Genomic DNA, 16,589 nt, shown 5'->3' on the forward strand with positions numbered 1-16,589 from the left:
TCAACCAAGAGGGGACAGGAGGTGATGGATTAAACTTCCTCTTCAGTTCCTCTTAGGAGCAGTTCTACCTAGCTCCTGAGAAGGGGACCAGCTGCACACATGCCTACAGCAGCCTCTCCTCCTCTATTCACCTGCCCAGCCTCTACTCCTCTTCCTGGGAAGCGTTTCCAAATTCCCCATCTATACCAAACCCCAGTCTCAGGCTCTGCTTTCGCAAAGGGTCCAGGCTTAGACAGGCTGCAAATATCCTGCTGAGGAATCTGAACTCTGTCCTGCAGAAAAAGCAAACAGGAGCTTTTCCAGAATTACGGCAACAACAAGACTCTGATGAGCAGTAAGTTGCCACGGGGACACCAGCAGTGAGATGCGAGCTTGGCACTGGGGAGACCCAAGCACTCAGGACAGGCTCAACCTTGTACGAAGACCTCTGTCGGTAAGCAAGGGCTGGACATTCACTCCCTGGCCTGGCCACGGACTCTGGTCGAGCACATTGAGGGGAAATGTAATATTATTTCTAGGCAAAGATACCAGGACAGGACAGCGATTGCATGGCGGAAACAGTGAAATAACCAATGAAAGAGCCGCTGTGGAAATAAAGATGGGAAGCTGGAAAGGAAGAAAATATTTTAGAAAGAAAAAATAATTGTGGCTAGGAAAGGAGGGGGAGGTTGTTCTTCGCTGAAACGGTTCATCTGTAAAGGAGGACAGCCCAGTGAGGCTGGAAGACCACCGGTCCAGGAAAGGTAACTCTCCTTGGTTTTACAGGAAGAAAGTAGAAGCCACAGAGGGCTTTAGTGCCTGCCCTCAGGTTTGGGAGTTGGCCTGGCAGCAGTTTGACAGAAGGTGTGGTGATGGTGTGCTGGTTAATGGGAGGAGAGCTGGGGAGGGTCCCGAAGGGCATGGCTGAGGGGTTTGTGCATCGGGGGAAGGCATTGCCAGGAAGGAAGGAAGCAGCAGCTAATCCACTGCCAGGGGCAGACACATTGCGCTCTATTCGGTGCTGTGTGCCCTGTGCTACCATACCCTATCCCAGCTCCAACCTTCAGTAAAACTCTGCTAAACACAGGCTCTTTGTTAAAGACCCCCCAGGGAAATGAAAGTGTTCTATCAGCATGGGATTGAGCTGGGAAGAAACAGCCTCGGTGCAAAGTGTTGGAACTGGTTCGAGAGTGTGTGTGTGTGTGTTCAGAGCTTGGAAGAAACAGCCTGGGTGCTGTTGGAACTACTGTGTGAGTGTGAGTGTGTGTGTGTGCGCGCGTGCACGCGCGCTAAACACCCCATGCAGAGAATGTTTGTTTATTCAGGGTTTGCTTTAACGTATGTGAATTTAAGACACAGCACATTATTTTCTCCTATCTAAATTTTTAAATAGGGCATTGCATCCATCACGGTTCAAAATTCCAAGAGCATGAACGAGCAGCGGGGAACATTCTCCTTCCCACACTGTACCCCTCAGACACCCATCTCCCCTCCTCACAGTGATACTAGTTCTCGCATCCTTCAAGGGATATTTTATGAATTTGCATGAAAGAAATTCACGCAAAAGGGTTTTTTTTGGCTGGATGCAGTGGCTCATGCCTGTGATCCCAGCTACTTGGGAGGCTGAGGTGGGAGCACTGCCTGAGCCCACGAGTTTGAGACCAGCCTGGACACTAAAGCGAGATCCTGTCTTTAAAAATAATCAATAAATAAAAATTCAAATTTTAAAATAAAATTTTTTTTCTACTGGTTTACTCAAATAATACCATACTCTATACACCACACTGCCAGACACTTCCATATAACGATTCCAGGTGACCGTTCCCTATCAGCCCATATGAGGTTCTTATTCTTTTCCTGGGGCTGTGTGATAGTCCTCAACGTGGACATACCATAATTCATTTAAACAGTTTTAAATTGATGGACATTAAGGTCATTTTCTAATTTTTGCTGCTACAATGATTAGTGAAATGAATAAACTGGTATAATACATATTCTTAAATGCGCTTTCATTATGTCAAGGGCATGGATGATTTTCCCCCACTAAAACACAGATGCAATTTAATACGACAAACCATATTTATTTAATAAAAATGTGCCGTCAAAAACATTGTTGTCATATGTATTGGATTCATAGGGTATACTTTATAAGAAAATGCTAGTTATTATAGCTAGTCATAGCAGGTTTCAGAAACAGATCATGTAAATACTGAAAATACGTGTTTCTGAAATCAGATCATGTAAATACTGATAACTTTCAGCTCACTTGCCTCAGGACGGCCAAAACCAAGCGTGTTCACTGAAAGCACTAAGGGCAGGGGGCACGGAACGCGACACAACTGCTCGGCCGATTTAAGAAGCTCTGAACGTCGAATCAGGAAGCCAGGCCCTCAATCCTCACCCTGCCACTGAGGCACAACTGCTTGGCCCGTTTAAGAAGCTCTCTGAATGTCGAATCAGGAAGCCTGGGTCTCATTCCTCACCCTGCCACGGCGAGCCTTTCAATAAAGTGGGGGTGGTGATTCCTGCCCTACGGACCTGACAAAGTGGTTCCGAGGATACAATGGGAAATTATTCACATATGTGTTTAACACGAAATGTGAAATCTAGTGTTATTCCTTTGTTGCCACAGTGCCGTGGGTGAAGGTCAGTAGATAATCTATCTATGGAATAAGTTCTGAAATGCGTTTCATAGAAGAAATGACACTGGACATGACCACTTTAATTAAATGCACTGAATAGTGGCCCATATAGAGCAGAATGTTTTTAAACCATCTAAATAACGAATCAGTGGGGAGACAGATCACTACTGGCTAACCATCACAACTTTTTTTTTTTTTTTTTTGGCTTCCTCACTACCTCCCATCTCGTCTACAGTTATTAAAATCAAGTTTACTGCTAACAATCACGACTGGAAAGAAATCTGGAAACCACCCAAATCTGAGGGGCAGGTAATCTATTTTTGCCAATTAATACTGTGTTAGTATTCTTGGATATGCAGGTAACATCGTCTCTCTGGATTCACTTAGAAATGATCAATAAAACAAACAGGAAAACGAAATTTAAGTACTCCAGCAACTGAAATGCTGATGTGTCTGGAGTTGAGAAATATCAGGACACCAGCTCATCTCACTCATTAAAACCTTTAAGATGCGCCCTTACCAAAGTAAACAGGTAACCACTCCCCAGACCCCCACTCTTCTCAGTGAAGCCACTAGAATTTCCGGTCCCTCTTTTCTAGTCACTGACTCCATGGCAACGGTCCACTGACCTGCCCTTAAGGGAAACAGAATCTCTGGCAAGGCTGAGACTTTGAATAATTCCACTTGTCAATACAGGTCAGAGAGAAACGGATGGATTCCTACCAAGTAACTTAACAAACCTACTAACAAAATCAGTATCTCCCAGCAAGTGACCAGGTCCAGTGCCCACAGCACCCCTTGGGACAACCAAATGTCACATCATTAGTGTCCAAGAAAATCCACACCACCGACACCTGTCCATCAAACTGCTCAGAGAATTTGGGTATCTCCCTGCAATATTTTCTTGATTTACCTTTTCCCCAAAAGGCCAATGTGTATTGGGTGGCTCATTCAAAGTGATTATTAATTGGATTATTAATTTCCTCCACAATTTATTTTTGACAAATAAATACAAAAATATCTGCAGAAGATGGCATATTTGGATGTACAAGTTTCCTGGTAGGAATATTGTCCAGAAATATCAGTTTTGTTGACCAAACTTCCCTCTCAGGGGAGGTCAAGGATCTAGTAATAACATTTTCAATACCAAGGATCTCAACTCAGCCCTCCACCGAAGAGACGCTCCCCCTGCTCACCCCTTTTCCTTGAGATGTTCTGGTGTGCAGCCTGCTGTTAGTAACAGATTGCCCTTTTGGTGGCTTTGCTCTCTGATTCAGAAATATAAACACTGCTTCAGAGATTTATTTTACAATTCATCTTCCGATTTGTCATGGCCGGGAAGGTCGGCTTTCACATTTTCTATTCTAAATTACTTTGGAACAGATTTTGCAAACAGACAAAGGAATGGCTTTTGTGTGGACCGGAACAAACTCTGAAAGTTGGGACTCCAGTCCTAGCCCTCTTTTGTTAAAATGTAAACAATCAGAAACCCCACAATTTCCCAAATCAATTATTTGGAAAAGAATAAACAGGTGCTTTGGAGACACTGGAGTTATGAAAAGAAACTGGCAAATTATGTTTTCATGGGCCCAGCTGCTGCACTGATGTGGTTCTGTAGAAGGTGCTCCTAGGATCTGAAGCTCAATCAGCAAATCAATTGAGATCATCCCTGTCTCTGCCAGCGGAACCATGGTGCCACTCACCCTCCTCCCATCTCAGGGCTTTCTGATGAAGCCCCTCTGCCAACGCCAGTGCCAAATCCATCAGCTCCAGGCTCCTTTGCTTCCCACTGACTCTGGCTGACAGGAAGCCCGTTCCGGTTTAACCAGGATCAGCGACCTCTGGAAGGAGCAGTATGATGGGACTGCACCTCCTATCTGCTTATTTCTCTCTGTCCCAGCCTAAGAAGCTGGGCTCAGCACAGACTCCACAGGGGCTGAGTGGCGTGGCTGGCTGTCACTTTCTTTCAGTAGGAAACAGATAGGACCAGGCAAAGCAGATGGTCCCTCAAGGGGCACATCCCAAAAATCTGCTAGCAAACTCTGGTGGTGGCTTTCAAACAGCTACTTACTGGATAGGAAAATCAGATCTCCCCCGCCACCTCCTGCCACAATCCCCCCTGCCTGCATACTTGCCCACTTAGGAGATTTTAATCCTCGGCGAGACATAATAACTTTGTCTGGGGCAAAGGACAGCTTGTTGTTCTAAGCTTCCGAGAGATAGTCCCCGTATCTGTCAGTGAAATGCTCCCATATCCATCAATGAAACCTGTTATCTAGGTAAGACCACCTTCAGGAGACCTGATCTGTAAATCATGGGCAGTCAGCCAGTCCTAAGAGAAGCAAATATAAATACCACGTATCTGGCCGGCTGGGTGGAATTAAAGATGGAGCCAGTGTCACTTCAAATGGCAACTGAAAATATGTTTCATCACATTGATGGAGGGTTTTTTTTTTCTTTCAAACTCCAAATAAACCCACTAATGACTGTTGGTAGAAACCCTGGCTCTGACTGTATAAATTTGAGCAAATCATCGAAAATTTCTGGGCTTCATCTGTAAAATGAGGAGGCTGAGCTAGAAGATTTCTAAGGTCCTTTTGGCACCAAAATTCTAGAGTTCTTTGGGTGGGGGTGGGTCTCCTCTAACATTTCAGCAAACTGCATCGCTAGTTAACCCGCCTGTGGATTCAGCATGGACTAAACCGAGAGAGGCTGTTTCCTCACGCGTAGCTCACCTTTTCCACCGCCGTGTGTTCTTCGTGTGTGACGTTTGTTTTCCTTGGTTCGTTTTTAGACCTGCTGAGCCTTCTGGATACTTTTTCTCTGAGTAGGGTGGCATATCCAATGTGTTCGTAGATGGGGTTAGTTGTCATTTTTGAAATGTATTCGGCAGCTTTTGTTTCTATGTACAGTGTTATCAAGCCATCTGTCACCAGATCGTGAATCGACTCAAACCTCTTCTCGCCCACGAAGTGTTTCCCGTCGTGGAAGAGCCTGTAGTTTAAGGTCTGGTTTCCAAACCTGCCCACGAGACAAGGAGGGATTACAAGCACGTTAGAAATAGGCACAGTGTGGAGTGATAACAACAGCTAACATTTTTTGAATACTTCTTGTATGCCGGGCACAGGACTAAGCCCTTGATGTGATTTTCTTCCCCCTGATGATCACAGAGACCCTCTGAGATGGTACAGCGGTTATGCCTGTTTTACTGTGGAGGTGATTCATGCTTGAAGAGATGGGGGCTCCTGCCTGGGTTTACATGCCTGGGATGAGGCAGGGGTGGGGCTTCAATCCAGGCCATCACATGGAGTCGTTTGATCCCAGAAATCACTAAGGGCATTGTTAGCATCCTTCTCATTTGTAACAGTCAGAGGGTAATGCCTGATTTACAACTATGTTACTTATACATTTACTTAATGGGAACCAGCTCTCCCCGATACCTGGCAATTACCTCTGCAAGGAATGCTCTGCCCCTGGTTCTGATGCCCCCTTGTTATCGCATCTTTACTACCCCTGCAACAGAGCACCCCATGCCTTCCACCCCAGTTGGTGCAGTGGAAGGGAAGCAACAAGGTGTGCTAAACTCCCTGCTGGAGCCACTGCTAGGGTCCCCACAATCTAATCTACAGGGTCCCTCCTCTCTGGGCCCCAGCCTTCCATCTACAGCCCCTGCTTGATTCCCCACTAGAACTGCCAGCTTCTGCTGTTGAAGTGCTAGGAAGAGAGGAAAGCATTCTGCATACCTAGAAGGCGTGATGTAACAGCTGTTTAAGTTTATCCTCATAATCACATTATTTAAGATATATGATCGACATACTACAACTTGGAAAGTGTCACTGCACAGCCATAATATGGAGATGGTGCATTGAACACATCATTGTGGGCCTGGGAAGTGCTTCCACAGACACCATTCCCTCTATGGAGAGAGGGCTTTCCAATTACGAAGAGTTCACAAATGAACTTTTGGAAGATAATTCGGTTCTGAAACTGGATACCTTCCCTGAAATGTACAGGGCTGCGGTGAGGATTAAATGACAGAAAATATTTGATCAAGGTTGGAAAAGTGCCATAAATGCACTGTCTTTCTTGTGTTGTGATGCTTAATACTTATGATTTTGTGGTAAAGGCTCAGTAGAGCCTGTCCTACTGGCTCGTTGGCCTGAAGGGTTGTGACTGCCCTCACAAGTTCCGGGTGTCAACAAGGTAATCACTGAGAGAACCCCGTGTGCAAATGCAGGTGTTGTGAGGCCTTTGTGAGCAAGGCCAGGCGAAGGAGCCCTTCCTTTGACATGGGCTGCTGGGAGCTGAGGCAGAGACCCTGCAGCCTCGGCCAGCTAGATGGTGCAGGCAGAGGCAGCTGTAGAAACACCAGCTTTCCAGATGGTTCCCTAGTTTACTGTGTGTCCATCATCAGAGCCCCAGTGTCCACGCCTACTGATAGCATCTGTGGCTGAGGAAATGTATGCAGCCTCTGATCTACTGCGGGCACTTTAGAAGCAAGTGAAGATACCAAGTAAGGAGTAGGGAGCATTACCCTCTGATTTTCACAAACCAGGAGGATGCTGACAATACCCTTCATAATTTCTAGGATCAAATGACTCCGTGATTGTTTATGGTAGCGGGTGTCTGTTTGGGATGATGAGAAAGTTCTGGAAATGGATTCGGAGATGTTTGCACAACATTGAGAATGTACTTAATGCCGCTGAATTTTACACTTAAGAATGGTAAAAGCCGAGGTGCAGTGGTTCATGACTGTAATCCCAGCACTTTGGGAGGCTGAGACAGGCAGATGGCTTGAGCCCAGGAGTTCAAGACCAGCCTGGGCAACATGGCAAGACCCCTTCTCTAAAAAACAAACAAAGAAACAAACAAAACTAGCCAGTCACGGTGGTGTGTGCCTGTGGTCCCAGCTACTCAGAGGGTTAAGGTGAGAGGCACTTGAGCCTGGCAGGCGGAGGCTGCAGTGAGCCGTGATGGTGCCACTGCACTGCAGCCTGAGTGAGAGGGTGGGACCCCCTCTCATAAAATAAAAATGGGAAAAATGGTGAATTTCACATTATGCGTATTCTACTACAATTCTTAAAAATGGGCAAATATCAGTGAAGCCACTCGTACAGCAATGAAAACAAGGAATGAAATGCGCCTCACCTGAGAGCCAATGTGTAGCATCCTGGTTGCCGCTGGCTTTCTCTAAGGATGTAGGCACCCTCCACACCTCCAAGAAGCTCATCCGCCTGCTCCCGGGAGATGATCCCATGAAACCTGAAGGTGCGAGACCGTCGTTGCTCTGAACAGACCACATATAGAATAAGGACCACAAAGAACTAGCTTTCAAAGGATGGGGGGGGGCACCCGGAATCGACAGCCCACCCAGCAGGGTGAAGAGGGGAGTGACTGCTGCACATCTCAAGTGATTTGAAACCACCCCTCACAGGCACCAAACACAAGTATTCAAACAGCCAAACCAAAGGAAGCATGCCCAGCCCACTTGGCTTTCTGCTATTGTCTTTGCCCTCAAGTTGAAAATGAAAGTTGAAACCAAACGCCAGGCTACATACCGCCCTCGCTTTTTTTAAACCATGGGAAATAACAGAAAAGCAATTACCAATTTAGCTCTCAGCTCAGAGAACTGTGTGCTATCCTAATTGCAAGTGGACATTTATCGATTAGCAACCTGCTTGCTTCAGGTGCAAGATGGTGTTAATTTTAGAGGCTCATTTTCTGGAAAGAGCTAGCTATAATCAACATTCTTCTGGTTCTTTACATTTTGAGAGCAGTAGCTTATGGATATCTTAGAAAAATATACCTGTTTTTCTTTTTTAAAGACAAATTTATCTTCTCTACCATTTTAAAACCGATAAACATGCATGTGGAAAACGTGGTGTATCTGGGAAGGTTGCATGCTTGGCCCATGATCACTCTGACGTGGAGGCAGTTGTCTGAGGCCCAGAGAGTGGACAGCGACTCAACGGAGGAAGAGGGAGAGTTGAGAGTTGGGTCAGGAACCAGCCCACTTTCCCTGTTGCCTTTACGCAAAGATAGCTGCTCCTCTCACAGGACTGGAGGTTTGATCAATCAGTATTTCATGAAAAGTGGGGCACACTGAGTTAGGGAGTTAGGTCAGTGACAAGGGACTCCAAGCTTCTGGGAGAGCAGCAATACCTCTTTCTAGGATTACCCAACCTTGGAGAACTTTGGAAACTACATCAGAGAATAAATTTTCTGGACAGAGGAAAAACTCCTTTACTTTCTTGAAAGGAAAAGGAGGAAAGGGAAGTCAGCTAGACAAGTCTTGTTGTTTTGTATTTTCCCCAGGAATGCAAAGATTAAGTTAGAGTACAAATGTAGAAGGATAACATTTTTTTTAAGTGCCTATCACAATATTTATTTCTTAACTCCCTCTATCCATAAAAAACAGGACTTCCAGGCTGCAGCTTCTGTCCAAGGAAAGTGAGGTCAGAAGCAGCCTGTGGCTTTGTGTTTCAAAATCGGTTTGTAAAGGTCTACGGCAGTGATGTCCTGGGAGAAAAAGGTTTTCTGGCTTCCCAAATTTTGATTCTAAATCTCAAGAGCTGATGCCTGGAGGTCTTGGAGCAATGCTCTTCTGAGTGAGGAGGAACGTTCTGTGACATAACAGTGAGCATTCCTTCCTCCCCAAAAGACCAGCATCCCTGGTTCTGGTGGGAGGGATTGAGGCAGAGCCCAGTCTCAGGGGGTCTCATTGGTCCTGCCTAGCAGATACGGATTGGAACCGGGAGGCCAGTTTATTGGGGCCTGGAGCAGAGGTGTTGGGGCTTTAATGGTGAGGCCACTGGACCTGGGAACCTTGTGGAGTAGCCTCCTGTGCGGCCCGAGCCAAGTTAGAGAGGGTGGGACACATGGCCTGGTAAAGAGCCCTAGGGGCAGCCTTGTGGATGGGCTGGGGGCAGCAGTGAGTGTGGGGGTGGATGGGGGGCGGGGAGGGACGTACAGCGGGAGAGTGGGAGGGACATACAACACTGCATAATATTCCCACACGGAAGTAGAAAAGACAAAAGCTGGGGTGCCAAAAGCACAACTCATGGGCCAGAGTAACAGCAGCAGGACAGGCACACACAGAGGAGAGCGCAGGGACCTGCCCCAGGTCACTCCAGGAGAAGGCGGGGTCTCTAAACAAAGGCAGGCAACTCAAAAGCAGCCAAGTTCTTTTGTTTGTTTGTTTATGAGAGAGTCTCACTCCATAGCCCAGGTTGGAGTGCAGTGGCGCGATCTCGGCTCACTGCAACCTCTGCCTCCCAGGCTCAAGCGATTCTCCTGCCTCAGTCTCCTGAGCCCCTGGGACTACAGGCGTGCGCCACCATGCCCAGCTAATTTTTTGTATTTTAGTAGAGATGGGGTTTCACCACGTTGCCCAGGGTAGTGTCCAAGTCCTGAGCTCAGGAGATCCGCCTGCCTTGGTCTCCCAAAATGCTGGGGTTATAGGTGTGAGCCACTGCGCCCAGCCAAAAGCAGCTTTTGTTTTTTTCTTTTCAATTCTTGACTTAGATAACGCATACTCTTTCCATTTTTATTTTTAATTGGTACATAATCATTGTACATATTTATGGGAAACGTGATATTTTGATATATAAGTACAATGTATAATAATCAAATCAGGATAATGGGGATGCCCATTTTCTCAGGCATTTATTGTTTCTTTGTGTTGGAAACACTCAAAAGCATCTCTTAGCTATTTTGGAATATACAGTAAATTGTTTTAACTATAATTATCTTACTGTGCTATTGAACACTAGAACTGAAGTTTTAATTCACTTGAATTGGCAAGTTTAAGTGATTGACAACGTCAGACATAAGGTGATAAGAACTAAGTTAAATTCAATCATTCAAAAGAAGAAAATGACAATTTTGTGAACCTGAAGACCCAGTCTGTGGCCTGTCATCCCCTGTATGCATGGTTTTTAAAAGTCTAAATATCTCCAATCCATAATATCTAATATATTAGTATGATTGCAACTTTGTAAGAAAAAAGCAAGCATGCACAAAGACCAGAAAGAGATGAAGGGAAAAGTTTAGCAATAATTCTCTTTTATGGTGGGACTATGGGTATCTTTCATTTTCTATTTTCCTTTATTTTCTAATTTTTCCAAGTTAACAGGTATTAATTTATTAGTTTTGTTTTTTGATACAGGATCTCACTCTGTTTGTTGCCCAGGCTAGAATGCAATGGTGCATTTGGCCTCCTGGGCTCAAGTGATCCTTCCACCTCCCACCTATGGTCCTGAGTAGCTGGGATCATAGGCATGTGCCACCATATCTGGCTAATATTTGTATTTCTTAAAGATAGAGGGTCTTGCCATGTTGCCCAGGCTGGTCCTAAACTCCTGAGCACAAGAAATCTGCCTGCCTTGGCCTCCCAAAGTTCTGTGACTACAGGCGTGAACCGCTGTGCCCAGCCATAATTTATTAACTTTTTAAAAACGAAATGAACACCTGTGCATAGCGGAAAATTCCAATTTCAAAAGTTGAAGGTACAAAAGAACTAAAAATGCAAACAGTATAGAAGTAAAATTCCTCTCTCCTGAAAGGTATCCATTGTCAGTAGTTTATGATTCCTTCTAGGAATAAATGTGTATGTGCATTTCCTGCATGGAGCATGTATTACTTTTTAAGTGGAAGGAAAAAACACCCTTCATTAAAAAAAAAAATAAAGGGAAACACAGAATCGGAAGGTTTTAGGCTAATTTCCACCTAATACGAGATGTTCCTTTTGGTGGTTAAGAAAACACTTCCTTAGTCTCAAGCCTCTCACTATATGTTTTACATGAATTGAGGGTGGAATATGAGAGCTAAAAAGTTATTCAACAGAACTTTTCTGCAAAAAGAAAATTGCAGAATACACAGTTCCTTTTGGAATTCACATGCCAAAGTGTACATGGTAGATTGTCAGTTTCTTCTCTTTTTAAAAAATTAATTGTGCTATCTTCCAGAAAAAAAGCAAATAAGCATATTGAGGAAAAAAAGTCATACTACAACACAGATTAGACAGCAGGGGCATGGGGTGGAGAGAAGGGCACCCAGGCAGGCATTCCAGAGGTGCTGGTCAAATTCCAAAGGCACTACAAGGAAGGTTCTGAAATGCAGCTGTGGCAATTAGGAAGGTGCACTGGGCCGGGACCGCTACGATGGTCATTAATCATGAAGATCAGGCTCTGATGGGGAAGGGAATAAGAGGAAGGTTTGGGATTGGCTGGGAGAGCTTGGAAGGTAGACTCAAAAGAGACTTTGCCTCACAACGCCTCCAGGTTGGACTCGGGAAGCAAAGTGATTGACGCATCTCCTCTCCCCTGGACTGTTCTGCCTGCCCTCTGTGATGTATTCTACACACCACAGGCTTAGACTGTGAATTATTTTTACGGTCATGCGAATTTGCTGGGCAGTAATGAAATGAAACAAGAGCTGAAATTAAGAGAAAAATGGAAAGGGGAGTGTGAAGGCAATTTGGCCAATATACCCCAGCCAAGAGAAATCACCATTTGGGTTTTATGAGATGGCAGGGAGGTGGGATGGCTATCCTGATCACTGCACTGATGTACACCAAAGTCAGGATCTCAGATACAACGTATGATCTTGGACACCCCAAACATTTCTATTGTGTTGAGGTGGAAAGTGAAATAAAACACTAACAGAGAGCCTCCCTTATGAAAAATGCTGCCTTGCATTTCAAGTACTTGCCAGGCACTCGAGAGCTCTTTTGTGTTGTGAAATGTAGCACAAGATGCTCTCCCTCCCACATGAATGAAAACCAAGCACCTGACTGCTATAAAAAAAATAATCCAAAGGAGTCTGATTGCACTTGTTCTTATCATTAAACTCTTGCACAATAGACATATGTGACCATATATTAGAAAATTCGTAATATTTAAATGGCACACGAAATGACTACTTACTAAATTATTAAAACAAAGAATAGTATAATACATACTCTCTTCCATAATATTTTGGTCTGTTTTCCACCTGTATTAAAAAGAAAAAAAATTAATAATGCATTTGAATTCAAATCAGCTAGATTAAAATGCTACTCAAATAAACAGAACTAGGGTCCTGGTAGGAATTTTGTTACAGATTGTATTCTCCAAATCAGAGATCCATGAAGCTCTGGAGTTAATTAGCACATTTCAGTATGAGGTAGGAATGATCTAGAATCACCACATGTCTCCCATCAATAGGCTCATTTCCCACCCAAACCCAATCACCCAAGAAGAGATTTTCAACAAAAACAAAGCGATGCTTATTTTAGTATTAAGGAATTTGCAAGGATATTATTAAGGAATTTGAAGGTTTCATCTTGAAGGATAAAACAACTACTTCTGTCATGAATAAAACATAAGCATTTATTTCACTCCGTGCCTAATTGTTTTTATTATGTATTTATAATTAAAACAAGGAGTCTACCTGGATTAAAAAATAAAGCAGGCTTAACTTGATCACGTTCCACATAAAATCAATATTCTAACATTCTTGTTTTTTCAACATGTGGCTAACAAGCTGGAATCCATTTGACACCAGAGGTGCAGGATAGAGAGAACAAGATTTATGACTTGACTAAACACAAACATTCCAGAAAGGGTTTTTCAATCACAGCTTTAGCCTTGAGGTTATCACATTTTTCTCACATATATGATCAACTACTTTCATAAAAGCTTTGTATTCTCATGTTGTGATGTTGGAGTTGGTGAGAAAGTAACATGAATTCTCATGTTCAGCTTTTGTTCTTCTCACCTAACTCCAGGGACACTCGAAATATAGTAAAGCACGTTAAGTTGTGGATTTGTATGAATGGTTATATGTATGACAGCAAGTTTATGTTGATTGACTGCTGTAGACTATGAGCTTAGCAGCGATTTTATTCAAAGTCATTTCAACTACCAGAGTCACATTCCTAGAGTCAAATGTACAGTTTTTGCAGCAGGGCTCAGGGACAGACACAGTGGCAGGATTTCACAACACAGAGCAGTGTCCTGGCCTAGCTCCATCCTCCAAGGGATGCAGATTTGAGTAGGTAGCAGGACACTAGGAACCAAGGGAAAAGGATCAGAAGGGCAGAGCTGGGCCTTGGGGGACCACACTCACAATGCTGCCTAGGACGAGCCTTGCTGGTGCCAAACTTGTCATCTAGACACTTCTAAATATGTGTTCACTCTTCTGTGCATTTTACACCTGAAAATTACTCAACCAAGCAGGACATCCATAACTTAATCTTCAAGGTTCAAAGCCTGCTCAGTGTCCTTTGTGAAGGAGGATTTAAATAGTATCATTAATAGAAGCAGAAGGTGTGTAAAAAGGCACCTAGTTATCTGATATGCTTTCTAGAAATGATGTGTGCCATTATTCTACAGGCTGGTAAGCTTTATAATGAGAGTTGAATATTTTGTCATTTATATCATTCTTTTGGCTTGCTAAGTTCTTTTTTAGTTTTCTACTATTACACATATGTGACTGTAAAACCAACAAGCCAGAGAAGAAATTTAGGACTAAAAAAGCCAATGAAAGCTGATGATATATAATGGCAAAATCTCCATTGAGAGGCAATATTCCAAAATTTAAAGTGATTCTCTATATATGAGGCCAATTTTTTATTTCCATCTTTTTGGCTGAACCATAGTGCAAGTTTGCAAACTCTGGGTATAGCTCTCAACCCTATTCCCTTCCTGTATCTTCTTATTTCCCTAAAAGAGAAAGAGTTGGTAATCTAACTTCCCAGATGAGCGGCCTGGTAATAGAGCCTACTACTGCCTCTTGACATGCAGGTAAATTGTTAATAAATGCTCAGTTTAATTGATTCTGAACAAGATAACGAATCGCTTTCAGTTCATCAACCCATCATAAAAATATACAGCATGCTTATGATGTCTGGGTCTCTATGCTCAGGCCAACCACTATGCATGAAGTAATGACCTCGCAGGTGCAGAGGGGAAAGTATGAGGCGCTCAGGAGGTTCTGCACTTGCAGCAGAAGGGAAATGCTTATGGAGAAATCTAACATAGAACTCCAGAGGGAAGTTGTATTTAGGGTGCCTTGAAGGATGCCAAATAAGATTCTGCCCAGAGGCGAGTTTGATCCAAATGAGGTAGAAACCTTCTGTGTATGCAAACCACTAGAAAATAAAAGAAGAGCCCTGAATTGTATGGGATATTAATATATGACTCCCAACATGCTCTGAGCAATGGGAACTTGGCAGAAATCAAAGCAGAGCTTCCCAAGATGACTGATGGGAAGGGACCATGCTCGTGAAACAGACGTGTTAAAATAACATCTATGTTATGACTTTATAGTTACATCTCGAGTATAATTAAATTGTTAGCACTGTGACTACTGGAGATGGGTTCAGTCTTGTCCCTACTGTCCACAGTCCACACATGGTGCTCCTACATATGTGAGGCTATACCAGTGTGATGCTTTCAGCGAATGGCCTCATTGCCCAGCGTTCATCCTCTGCACTCATCAAACCAAATGACTTGCAGTTCCATAACTGTATGCCCTGTGATATGCCCATCATTTTTATGTGATCTTATTTTAAGATCCTGAATTCTTTTTTTTTTTTTTTTTTTTTTTTGAGACGGAGTCTTGCTCTGTCACCAGGCTAGAGTGTAGTGGCGTGATCTCAGCTCACTGCAACCTCCCACTCCCAGGTTCAAGCGATTCTTCCGCCTCAGCCTCCCGAGTAGCTGGGATTACAGGTGCGTGCCACCACAGCCTGCTAATTTTTGTATTTTTAGTAGAGACGGGGTTTCACCATGTTCGCCAGGATGATCTCAATCTCTTGACCTCATGATCCACCCACCTCAACCTCCCAAAGTGCTGCGATCATAGGCGTGTGCCACCGCGCCCGGCCCTGAATTCTCTTTCAAAGGAGGCAGATCATTATGTGGGTTAAGAGGCCAGGCTCTGGACTTAAACTGCCTTGCCTTGAGGCCAGATCTGTAGGAATTTAAGCAAGTTATCTATTTCTATACTCCTCAGTTTTCTTATGTTTAAAATGAGAATGATAATGAAAGTACCTGCTCATGGGGCTGTTGTAAGACCTAATGAATAAATACGTGTGATATGCTTGCAACAGTGCCTGGCGCAGACAGCCAGGCATTCGCTGTGAGCTATTCCTGGGATTCACAGAAGGTCTCCTCTGTACAGAAGGCAGGCTTAGGCCCATCCTTTGCTGTGTTCTTGGAGCTCCTTTTACGTATCTTCATTAGAAAACTTATCTCACCGTGTTTTAAATATGTATTTGCCATGTTTTCCCTAACTGTTCTGTGGAGCCGCAATTTCCTATGCATCATTCCCGTATTTCCAGGATTTCTCACAATGTCTGTCACAGGGTAAATGTAGCTACCTCTTGTTATCTGAGTCTAACCCACTCCTAAAAAATGTGTAGGGCAGCAAATCTCCAAACAGCAAGAGCCTATATTCCATTACTTTACATAGAAAAAAATAATTCTTTTTCGGAGCATGCAAAAATATCTGTTTTCCAAATATTACTAAAATGCTCCTAAATAATTATCTGACAATCTAATAACAATCTTTTCACAATATAAAACATTTAAAAACCAATTACCTAATGGTTTAACACTTAATGCAGTAATGAGGAGGTATATTTGTGCACAGTCTACAGCTGAATAGGAATTTCATTAGCCTTCTATACTGAGCATGCATTATAATACAAATAAATAATGCAGTGATATTACCAAAGATTCGAAACTTCCTATCTAATTGGACCTGAGTTGGTAGTGCTCCTGGGCTCCTGGCCTAAACAAATACTGAGGGCTAAACCCTCAGGGAAAAGGCAGGGAAATTAACAAATATAATGCGCTATATGTTTAAACATGCTGCTGATCAGGAGAACACAGCTATGAGAGAAGCCCACCCTTCGTCTTTCAGCGCCCTGCTACTCAGAGTGTGACCTGGGGTCCAGCAGTATTGGCATCACCTCAGAGT

General features: G+C 43.7%; 1 protein-coding gene across 3 annotated transcripts in view; it reads right to left on the reverse strand.

Annotated features, from left to right (window-relative positions):
- The window catches only part of CHN2 (chimerin 2), a 314,557-nt gene that overhangs the window by 106,092 nt on the left and 191,876 nt on the right, over nt 1-16,589 (reverse strand). For all 3 annotated transcript variants that reach the window (XM_032286670.1, XM_032286669.1, XM_032286668.1), the window contains 3 exons: nt 12,583-12,614; nt 7,770-7,883; nt 5,357-5,642 (listed from right to left, as the gene is read on the reverse strand). In XM_032286670.1, the coding sequence (XP_032142561.1) occupies nt 5,357-5,642; nt 7,770-7,883; nt 12,583-12,614 (432 nt within the window). The remainder of the gene's footprint in view (nt 1-5,356; nt 5,643-7,769; nt 7,884-12,582; nt 12,615-16,589) is intronic.

This window comes from Sapajus apella, unplaced genomic scaffold (assembly GCF_009761245.1).
Source record: "Sapajus apella isolate SASKATOON/1434 unplaced genomic scaffold, GSC_monkey_1.0 scaffold19, whole genome shotgun sequence".
Classification (NCBI taxonomy): Eukaryota; Metazoa; Chordata; class Mammalia; order Primates; family Cebidae; genus Sapajus; species Sapajus apella.